The sequence below is a fragment of the Pempheris klunzingeri genome, chromosome 19, assembly GCF_042242105.1.
Source record: "Pempheris klunzingeri isolate RE-2024b chromosome 19, fPemKlu1.hap1, whole genome shotgun sequence".
In the NCBI taxonomy this organism is placed as follows: Eukaryota; Metazoa; Chordata; class Actinopteri; order Acropomatiformes; family Pempheridae; genus Pempheris; species Pempheris klunzingeri.
Window position 1 is genome coordinate 1,154,152 of NC_092030.1, and position 11,814 is coordinate 1,165,965.

General features: G+C 44.3%; 1 protein-coding gene across 1 annotated transcript; it reads left to right on the forward strand.

Annotated features, from left to right (window-relative positions):
• The first annotated feature begins 573 nt into the window (after positions 1–573).
• fam163ba (family with sequence similarity 163 member B, genome duplicate a) lies at positions 574–4,384 on the forward strand. Its single transcript, XM_070851092.1, has 2 exons — positions 574–666; positions 3,832–4,384. The coding sequence occupies exons 1-2, from the start codon at positions 574–576 to the stop codon at positions 4,267–4,269; spliced, it is 531 nt and encodes a 176-aa protein (XP_070707193.1). The 3' UTR covers positions 4,270–4,384.
• Positions 4,385–11,814: the final 7,430 nt, after the last annotated feature.

Below are 11,814 nucleotides of genomic sequence, written 5' to 3' on the forward strand. Positions count from 1 at the left end.
ACTTTATGAGTCCTTCAACCCTCAGACGTCTTCTTTGTTTACGTTTCACCTCTCTTCGTCCATCTCTCTCACCACCTTCATCCCCTCCATCACTTTGTTCCTCCATTTTACATCCATTCATCACCATGCTTATTACGTGGCTCATCTCGGCCTCTGTCTCCATCTCGCTCCATGCCCACTCACTCTGTCTTTGTTCCTCTCACCTGCTCAGCCACTTCCACTCTCCCCACCTTCCATTTATCTTCCAGGGTTCCTGTCATTTTTATTGCTCTAACGCTGGTTTCCCTCCCTCTCACGCTTCTCTTTTCTATGTGTTGCAGCCCGAGATCCCGTCTATATTATGAGCAGCACTTGTAGGATGATTCTATTACTTGTCTCCTAACTGCTGGATAATTCAATAAGCACCACTGAGATGACACACAGTTCTAATCTACTTAATGAAGCCGCTGTACTGATGAATTGTGCGCTTTCTCCTCTGTCATTTCTTCTTTCACTCACTCCCTTTTTCTGCTGCTCTCCTCCCACCCCTCCCTCCTCTGGCTCTCTGCAGGGTGTTGATGGAGAGCCATTCGAATGACAGCCGGGACAGTGGTCATCACTGGTGGAATTCTAGCTACAGTAATATTACTCCTTATCATCGCCGTACTGTGCTACTGTAGGCTGCAGGTGAGCCCACGGCCGCTTCAACTCACTGTGTTTCCTCTGAATGTTTGCCGTCCCGGTGTATCGCCCTTTGTTCATAGTCAGGGGATGGTTTCGAATAACAAGTATGGCTGTTTTAATAGGTGAAAGGTAGGACGATAGAGGAGAGGAGGATAATCTTCTCTCTTTCAACCAAAAACTGGAGTTTATGACTAGAGCTGCTCTCTGTGTGTGCTCCCCTGTGTTACAGTCAATGGAAAATAGTTATAAATGTTCACTGCATCAAACCGCAGTGATATACAGATGAGTGGGGAACGGTGGCCATCATTTTTAAAGCACTTGTAAAGCTTGTAAAGTAGAATATTAGAGCTTTACGAGGATCGCACACTGCCTCCTGACCTCTGAGTAATGGCCTTTTAAAGCGATCGTGTTCCTGTGAGCCATTTAATATAAAGCGTCAACAGATTCTCCTCTCACCAAATTTGATGGGAGCCTGTTTTTGAGATTCCATAATGGCTGATGTTGTGTCACTAAAGTAGCCTAAAATGTACATTTATGGTAATGCAGCAAAAATGCACCAAACCCCCACCCCCAGTAGATCCAGTTCTCTGGGACTCAGAGGCTGCTGTCCATTAAATCTAGGAACAGATCATATTTTGGACGTCAGCTGAATCTTCTGTTCTACAGCTAGACAACTAGACTGAAAATGTCCTCAATGTTTACAGCAGTGTGAGGAATAAAAGCCACATCTGTACCCGCCAAAATACTAATTATTAACTATTACAGTAATAATAATAGTAGTAGTAATACTCCTCATGTCAAACCGGTTGGCTTTCAGCACCTCCGCCTCCAGTTTAACAAATGAATCCCCGAGATGTCACGTTAGTTGAGTCACAGGCTGATTTTGACAGATCCGTCCACCTTATGTGGCTGCGCTCTGATGTTCAGATCACTGCTTGTGGGCAGGTTCTCTGTGTTGTGTGAGAATGAAATGAAATTGGAATTAGGTGAGAAGAACTGCTTCGTGCTTTCATGCTCGACAAACTCCAGTTAGGTGGAAACATCACAGTAATAACACCAGTGGGAACCATCACTGCAGTTTGTGGAATACCAGTCAAGTATGTGGGTTTGTTTCTGTTTTACATCATATTCTGAGCTTCCTGTTGCTCTGAGCTAATCTCCGGTGCATTGCACTGCTTGGACTTGCAATGGAGCGTTAAAAATCTTTTCAGCATACAGAAAATGCAACAAATGAGTTTCAATTGAACCCACACTCATTACATCTTAGCCATTTTCTTAAAGGAGGAGTTCGACATTACAACCGATTAACACCTTATGTCTCATTTATTGAATCAGCTGAAGTGTAAAAACATCAGGGTGGTTTTGTGCTGGACTATTTCTTGGCCACAACCTGTAACTTCCTGAAGTCTCTGCTAGTTGCCTGGCAACTATTCAGAGCCAAGAAATAGTCCAAGACATGTAGCCCCTGTTAAATCAGCAAATTGTTGTTTTTGCACATCAGCTTTCATGGACATGTTGATTAGTTTGCTTCAGTGGTGCTGTGGGTGGGTTTCATGCTAAGCTAACCAGCTGCTCCCCTACAAGCATGAGAGTGGTATCTCCCCTCTAACTAAAGTCAAAGTTTGCCTTTAATTCATCAGCTTCGACCACAAATCTGCATCATCTTGTGCAGCTCTGAACAAGCTGTAACAGAAACAGTCTCACTGCCCTGAAAGTGAACCCTAGAAATCACAATGCATCACACCCACTAAGAGCAAAGTGGTTCGAATTGACAAAAAGACAGCTGCACTACCACGGCCCCCGTCTCAGGGCCCGAAGCTCTCAGCAGCAGAGCGAAAATCGACTTTAAGTTTAAGCACTAAAAGGCTGTGGGACCGAACTACCATCCAGGATCAGAATATCTGTGTAGCTCCTCATTTGAATCTGTGGTAATCATGAATCATCATCAGTCCTGTAGCTCTGACACAGAAGAGTTGTTTCTCAACCGTTCAGGCTACAGACATGAAATATACATGAATATATGTTTCGTAATAATTGCATCAAGAATTCCAAAATCCTGCTCAGAATCAGTTTCAAAAGCTTTTTTATTTTTTTTACCCTTTCCTCCAAATGCTCAAATCTTATAAGAATCATTACAAGAGCAGTTTCTAAGTCTATTTTATTCAGCCCATCTTAAAGGTTGGAACATAAAGCTCTTATTGGCATCATTTCAAGACTGGGCTGGAGCTAAATGGCTAAATGCCACAGAATGAGGAGGTGACTTTTAGTGCCAGAAATCTTTATTGTCAAAAATAATAATTAATGGAGTATAAAACAGAGCAAATGAAAAAATTATATGAGGTTAATGATCCATGTGCACACTAATATGTATGACTATGAGGTTGAGGTCGTACACATGGAGATTCAAAATAGAGACATTTGCATCTTTAAAACCTGGACTGTAAACTAAGAGGGGTGCCGGTGGCTCAGCAGACAGAGCATTGTTCGCAGAGTTAGTGGTTCATAAGTGTCAAAGTGTCCTTGGCAAAGACGCTGAAGTCCAAATTGTTCCCAATGGAAACAGTAGCCTGGTGTGGCAGCTCCCTGCCAGCGGCGTGTAAACGTGTGTGGATGGATGAATAAGAGGGAAACTGTGAAGCACTTTGGATAAAAGCACCATATCAGTGCGGTCGAGGCGGTTAGAGTAGTAGTACTGAGGAAATGATGTGGTCCTTTCAACTGATTACAGTTCCTGGGATTGTTGTATTTAACAGGAAAATCAGAAGTGATCCCCAAATTACGGCTTCGTACGAGCTGGCAGGATGCCTGGAATGTGAAAGCTATATTTTGTCAGGCAGAAATAGCAACTATCAATTCTCCTCTGAGATTCTGTACACAGGTCTGTTCGAACTGTAGCTGCAGAGGATTTGGCTCCAGAAGCCAAATCACCCAGAGACAAGACCTCTCAAGCAGGCAGCACATGTGCAGCGTCACTGAGGCCTCACACTGAGCATCGAGGCTCGAGTGGAGAGCACCTCGTGGAGGAACGTGCTGCCGTGGGGTTACCTGATGAGGGGCTTCCTACGCTGAGGATGAACGTGTAGATGCATTCGTTTAGGCTCATCTCTCTTACATTTTGCATCATCTGTACCTTTCTGGCCTAACATTCTCCTCCTCTCCCGCCACCAGTATTATTGCTGCAAGAAGGAGGAGTCCGAGTCGGAGGAGGAGGAGCCAGACTTTGCCGTTACGTCCCGCCTCCCACCGGTCCATTCCAACCACAACATTGTGGCGGCGACGGCCGCCGCCTCCACCATCCCCAATGGCCCGGCCCTTTTCTCCACCCCTCCGCTGGCCAGGAAACTAACCCGCTCACAGACCTTCTGTCCGTCCTGTACACACTATGAGCTGCCTTTCTACCTGCAGCCCCCTCAGCCGCAGCTCCACCATCAGCCAGATGGGTTGAGGAACGGAGGCGACCGCATCAGCTACCGCAGCGTCCAGCAGCAGGATCTGGACCTGCCAGTGCCTGTGAACATTTCAAACTACCGTAAACCCAACCTCGCCCGCTCGGTCACCATGAGGGACATGTTCACACGCAGCTGTAGCATCAGCACTGACGTTTAGCTGGGTTTAGCATGCTTTAACGGACCAGGAAGGCCGAGGCTGGGCTGGGCCTGAGTCAGACTGTGTTTCAGTCCGGTCCGGTGGGGTCTGATCTGGTCTGGTCTCCGCTGGAGGACTCAGATGGCTCTCAGGACAGGCACTACGCTCAGGTCCAGGACCTCACACTTGGGCCACTGTAGAGTTTAAAGTATTGAAGAGATGTTGGATTATCAATAACATGAACTTCTTGGTTTGCTTCATTTTGAATTGTTCTTTTTTTACCAATGAGAAGAGAATTTGTTTTAAGATTTGATAAAGTTTGTGCGGCCCTGCTTCCTCTGGACTCTTCGCCCCACGGCCTAAAAGCTAGTCAGATTCCCGCCATGTCAAAGTGACGTACTCGGCAGGGATTTTCTCTCCGCCATAGCTGCTACAAACAAAATATGATTAGGTGAAGTCCAGTGTCTCCCCCTCCTGTGACGGGATGATCTGCCCATTCCTCCATCCACAGATTACAGAGATTATAAAATATCACTCACCACCAGTGGGAAGACTAGAGGAGGAAGGGGGACGTCGTGTTTCAGCTGCCACCCACAGACATTTTTTTAGACAGACTAATCGTAGGCCATAATATTTTCAGATATAAAGGGCTCACAGAAGATGGAGATCTGATCCACGTCCTCTCTTAGAGGTCTCTGTCTGACGGGAGGCTGGTTTCTCTGAGCGTCTGCTGACGACAACACAAAGTGTACATACGGTGAGCTACACCTTGGCAGAGGAAGACCTCGCAGGCAGGGAGGACAAGGTGCCAAAGGGGGACTGGTTTTTGCATTTGTGTGCATTTGTGTGTGTGTGTGTGTGTGCTTGCATGCATGTGTGTGTGTGTGTCTGTGTGTATAAGTCAATTGGTTGCTATACCAGGATTCTTATTGCACACAGTCTGTCACCCCTGTGGAAACTGAACCCAGCAGTGGGTTGCAATAACATTTTAAACATTTATTGTAAAGGGTGAAGGGATCGTTTTAGTTTTCTTGTGCCACTTTACCTTTAAATCCATGTTAATGCTCGTAACGACCCGACCAGACCACCTGACAAACTCTGAGTGGGTCTGCAGCTATTTTGTAAATGTTTTATTTTACTCAGACTGGAGCTGCAGGGGTCGGAGGAGCAAAAAGTTTCTACTGCAGCTCTTTAAAATGTGATATTCATTGTAGTTCTTCACTGAAGTTTCATTTTGTGGACTCTTCACTGCATTTCCTCGTGTTGTCTCTGATTTGTTGATCTATGGATTCGTGGGCTAAAGATTAATTCACCTCTAAAGGCACATCTATAAATATTTAACAGGCCATAACATACACTCCGGTCTCCCTCTCTTCTCTCGACTCGTTGGACTGAGGAATATTTGCTCTGGCTCTGAGGTACTCGGCGAGCTCCTTCTTCGGATAGTTTTTATTTCCTGCGCTTGGCTGAGCCGCCCGGCTGGAGGCCTCATATTCAGACTGGAGCTTTATGGACACACACTTAATGAATGAAGTTATTTACTGCTTGGAGAAGAAATGCTTGTGGTTGTGTGAGAGGGGCTTGAAGCTTGATGCCCCCCCCCATTTTAAAATGGATGGTAAATGCTGTTGTAACCCCCCCACCCCTCTTTCTCTTACATTTAATTTATTTATTTTCCCAAAGGGGTGAAACAGTGAGTGATTTTGTTTAAACTTTTTTTCTTCTTGTGACAAGTATGTCCCCACAGATACACACACACACACACACACACACACACACACACACACACACACACACACACACACACACACACACACACACACACACACACAGGTCTCAGTGCTATGCTTTCCTTATTTTTAAACAGAAACTATGTGACAGTTGCACAAGAAATGTAGTGCCATAAAGAATTATGAGAGAAATGTATTATTATTATTATTATTATTATTAATGAAGTGTTTCTTCAAATGCTATGTTGCTTTTGCCCTAAAGTATTTGAATGACTTGCTTTATTTTATGATCCTGCTGGTTTTTCAGACTCGGTACCAGTACAGCAGAAATGTTTCTGTCCTTGTTTCTAATGTATAACTAACAGACACATTGTTGCTAATAAAATGGTGTGAAAATCCCCATCTGATCTGTTTTATTGATTCCTTCAAAACGTTTGTATTGTGTACCTTCATATGAAGGTTTATGAATGGACGTTTACTGTAATGAGAATGTGTACTCCACAGGTCCACGCCTCTGCTGGCTGCCAAATGTTGGACAGTGGATTGAACTAAAAGCATGGTGCATCATCCCGGATTATCGTATTTGGTGGGCCGCTAAGCGCAGGGTAAATATCGGCTAACTGGAATGTACGCTTTGGTCGCTTGTTTTGATGCGTCTGTCTGGGCCGTGGGATTTAGACCATTTGTTTCCTGACCAAAGTAGCTTTGTTTGTATGTCTCTTTGAAGAAAAATGAATTTGTGCCACCCTAGACTGAACACAGCCGTCTAATTCTGCTTTATTTGGTGCATATGTTGTTGCTGATGACTCTAATGAAGCAACATCTGCTCATCATCTCAACTCATAGAGGAAAAGTAATTCTCACTCAGCCAAAAGTTAGATTCTCTCAAAGCTTATGAGAGAGAAGTGAACCTGCTAATGTGTTTTTCCTGTTAGAAGTCAAACAGCAGACGTACTTTCACCGATAAAGTGTTCACATGAAGAAACGGTGGCACCTGCCAAACCTCTAACCACAGCCAGTCTGTTTGCTCACAGAGCCGGACGGCCCCCAGGCGACGAGGTGAGCGTCATGACAGCAAACATCTTTGAATGGGAAAGGTAAAAAAACAAGAATGGGATGCTTAAGTGCGATGATAAACCAACCTGACAGCTGGAGGCGAGAGGATGATCGTCACAATGAAAAGTCATCTGTGCAGGAAGGCTAAATGATGAAAATGGGACGCTTTATTCTGACAGTAAACTGAGTGAGTCAGAGAGGCAGGAGGACTAATCATACAATAACAACTGAAAACTATTTCAGGGAGGAAATAGAGGTAGTTATTAGAAGGATGAGTCATATGAGCACATAGCGCAGATGGAGGCATAGAGGAGCTGATATCAAACCGAGGCCTCCCAGAGACATGAATAGCCATTTTGTGACGGCATTAATACAACAGCACTGCTTCCGACATGAAAAACCTCTCAGATTATGATGGATTCCCTTTGATGTGGATGCAGTCAAACTCCCACTTATTTCTGCATGAATTGCAAGTACTGTAACAGGGAATTACTGTCACACTCGCTTTCCACCCACAAGGCAAATGTATTTATTGATTCTCTCTGCAGTCGCCATAATTTACATATAATGATACTCGGACCGCTTGTCTGGTACTATTAGTTTGTGGTCTGGAACATGTTTAGCATGCTGGAGCCTGTCCAGCTCTGTCAGGAGCAGTGAGGGGGGGTCAAAGTACAATTACGCCATAAACACCTACGCAACCAGCAAAGAAACCAGCAAAAGTGACTAGATTCTGAAAGTATCCAGCCGAAAATATCCCATCCCCTCCCTGCAGGGTTTCCTCCACAACCCATGAACTCGCTGCCTGCTAACGTTACTGCTGGAGGACATCTCCATGATGAGGAGACCTGCCGCCCGGTCCCACATTTGTTCTGTACACAGCCACAGCCTGACCTGACCGACCACATCTCTGAGCTTCTCAGTCTAACAAACAAACAATTATATTAAATGTCCCAATCGTGCAAACACAAACTGAGGATTGTCAGGTGACCTTTAGCTCCCAGCTCCTGCTCCAGGCTAACAGGTTAGCTCTGTCGTTCTTTACAGACCTGTGACAGCCACGGACAACAGATTTCTTTCTCTTTTCCTGGTCAGATTGTTTTATTTCATTGAGAGCTGTTGTGCTGTTTTGAGAATTACAACAAATTTAACAAAAAGTGCCTCTAAAATAAGTTGCAGACCCTGCCTTTAATAAATTACTCAAGTACAAGTTACTCTCCATTTTAAGATTTTTAACATCCCAGTACTTTTTGGTTAAAGTTTTAAAAGGAGTAGTCAGGGATTGGTCTGGGTTTTGTTCTGTCATCACTGCATCCAGGTCAGAAGACGGGTGGTTATTGGTTATTTTCTCTCCCACAGTTTGATATCTGTAGCAGAGCTGCTCCTCTGCAGAGTCTCCCTCCACCGTGGCTGACATCGTCCATCTCAGCGTGTCCTCCTGTGTGACAGTCCGTCGCCCCGGCTGAGCCGGTCTGGATCACTGAGTTTACATCTGTCTCTGAGCTCTACTCCAAAATGTGCTTCTATTTCAAAGGAGCCACTCATCTGTAATGACATGGAGAATAGCGTATACACATTTCTTGACTGTTTGCATGCGTGCACCGCAGGAGCGTACGGTTCTGTGTGCAGATGCTCGGTGGAGTGTGTGTTTTTGTGTATTTGCATGCATTTCCTATTTGCATAAGTGTCTGTATACAGAGCGTCTATGTGAATAAGCGCCTGCACAGGCCGTGTGAATTATTTAGAGGCAGAATCACGTCCAGAGTAAGCAGAGCTGGTCGCTCGGCCTTCAGAGGTGTGCCGATGTTTTATGACATGCTTTGAATCATCCTCCTCATCCAGCCTGCAGCTGTGTGCTCACTCACTCTTCCTCTGTCTGTCTCTTCTTCTTCTCTTCCTCTGCTTCCTCTTTATACTACATGCTGTGTGTCTCCCTGGGTTTAATACTCCTGCATTAGCTGCTCAGATTTCATGACTTATGAGCATGATGGATGTGAGACTTTCCAACCAACATCACCTCCTCCTCCTCCTCCTCCTCCTCCTCATTATGCTGCTGGTTTGGTCCTGTCCTGTTCCTCCCAGTGTTTCTCCTGCTCTGACTTCCTCCTCTCCACCTCGTCCCTCTTGTGCTCTCTCTCCAAATTCTTCAGCCAGACATGAAACTGTCAACAGTGAAAGATTAATAGGTAGTCTGGATTTCATTTTTTGACGTTATGAGATATCTGTTTCAAAGATATCTGCCGCCATTTCTCTAATTTTGTTTATGCGACTCAGAGCATCGGAAGATAACAACTCTCTCTGACACTGGACAGGGAACCAAACAATCATTATAGTCCAAGAAAATAAGTAAATGTGTTGAGTCTGAAAGTTCATTCCCAATCTTGGAAACAGTGGTTTGACAGAAGAGAAATTAAAATCAAGGTCACCTTACTTCTGTTTTTCAGAGATTCCAACCACATCTAACAAGCTAGTAAGTGACTTAGAGTTAAGTACAGCAAATAACAGCAACTTATTCCTCTATTACAGAACGTTTACAGTCCTCGCCAACACTTCAGTCCTTTATTTGGGCCTTCCTGAGACCTGTCACCGCCAGTCTGGACGCCAAAAACACACAGCAGGCGGCCAGGCTTAAAAAACAGGCTCTTTCCTCAGACTACAGACAAAAGACACTTCCACCTGCAGATGTTATATGTTTAAATGTCCCTGTCATCACTGCAGGATTTTGTTTAACCCTCTCACAGACTTTGAGTCCCTAATTAACACAACTCAGAGCTACAGCAGCCACTCAGAATATGTCACAGAGTAAAACACACACACACACACACACACACACACGCTTACTGTGGAGTCAGAGATTTGTGGAGGGTAGCCATCCCTCTCCCTGTCTGTCTCAAACACACACACATGACTGCGTACAGGAGCCATTACCACCCAGTGTGTGTAATCTTGTGATTTCTAAAAGGAGAAAAGGCCGTGCCTCCCGTCTGAATTTTTCATTCCCCACCCTCTCTGTCTCTGTATAACAACTGATAAATAAGCAATGACTCCTGTGGACACAACGCAGAGTGGACTTGATGTTATGTCCTCCACACCCCAACACCAGCTCCCCCAGACACACATTTTGTCTCCTCTTCCTGTCTCACTCTCCTCTTTTCTCTATGAACCCTGTCTCTCTCTCTCTCTCTCTCTCTCTCTCTCTCTGTTTTAAGAGCTAAATCTTTTGCTGTCTGCCTCTTCCTTTGGTTCTCGCCCAGTGAACCGTACTAAGACTAAGTCTCTGGCCCCAATATGTGTGTGGTGGAGAGTGTGTGTGACTCTGAGTGTGTGCGCATCTGTTTTTGTGGATTGAATGTGACCTTTTGCTTTGTTAATCCACTACCGATTTAGATTTAGAGCCCTGGTGGCTTTGAAGAGGCACCTTGCTTGGTGAGCAGCTCAGAGCACCCTCAGTGTAGATTAGCACATTAATATATGCCACAACATCGCTCTCTGATTATGTAATTTTCTTCTCAGTCAACAAGTGCGTGGGCTGTTTCAGACAGGGAGAAGGAGAGGGTGAAAGAGAGAGAGAGAGAGAGAGAGAGTCTGTGTGTGAGTGTTGAGAGAAATCAATGGAGAGAAGTGATGAAGACAGAAATAAAGGAGCCAACTTAAGTGCTACCTTGTTGCCATCTGGTGGTCTGATAGTGAGGACACAGTTCAGCCAAGAATAACGTCTAGCAGTTCATTATCTTAATTAACTAAAAGTTTGAGCAGAAGATCGCTCTAAATGGGATTTAAAACTATTATTATCATTATTATTATTATTATTAATGGTGATAATAATTTAAAAAATAAACATATTTGCTAACGATATAACAATAATAATGATAATATTATTATTATTATTATTATTATTATTATTATTATGATTACTAATAATCATAATAATAACAATAACAACAACAACAACAACAACAATAATAATAATAATAATAATAATAAATAGTCCAAATGAGTCGCCATTTTCACCCGGTTGTTACCACGGTAACCAGACTCCTGCAAGTCCCGCCTCTCGGTGTCAACAACCAATCAGGTTTTAGTTTGAGTCTGTTTGTCATCAGCCGCGAATTGTGAACTTCCTTGTTGCCTCCGTGTTGGTGTTGCTGCTCTGACTGCTCCACATCAGCCACAGCACACACGTTGTCATGACAGTTGAGGCAGTATGAGCGCAGAACAGTCCGCTGAGACTCGCTTTAGCGCAAATACGAGTCCAGCTTCGACGCCGAAGGGGAACGACTCGAATAAGGGAGCAGTGAAAAGGTAACTTATTAGCAGTTAGCCCTAACGCTAGCTAGCTAGCTAGCTAGCTGACACACCGTCTACTGCTAACACTGTTGTCAGGCGGTACTGATTAGTTGTAATCATGTGTTGTTCTCAGCCTTGGCCCTCATGTCTCGCTGTGATATGACCACTGAGACCATATGTGGTATAACTGCAACCATAAGTTAGTTGTGGCTGTAACGGTAGAGCTCTTCAGGGATGTCACTAGTGTTAAATGGGCAGATTAAACTCTGCTTTCCCACTTTATTATTAACAGGAAGGCCTTTGATAAAGACAGGAGTCTTTATTAGATAACCTCAGACATCTTTTCGGTTATTAATGACTTAATTAATGCATTTTCTTGTAGCTGGCCAATGATCATCCATTAGAAGTTCACGTTTCTTGTTGACTACAATAAAACCTAACCATCTTTTCACCCCACTTATTCTGTTTAAGATGATAAATGTGGTAAATATAC

Coding starts and splice junctions, on each gene's coding strand:
- fam163ba (XM_070851092.1), top strand. CDS start 574: ATGACAGCCGGGACAGTGGTCATCACTGGTGGAATTCTAGCTACAGTA. Junction 667..3,831: donor TGTGCTACTGTAGGCTGCAG/GTGAGCCCACGG, acceptor TCCCGCCACCAG/TATTATTGCTGCAAGAAGGA.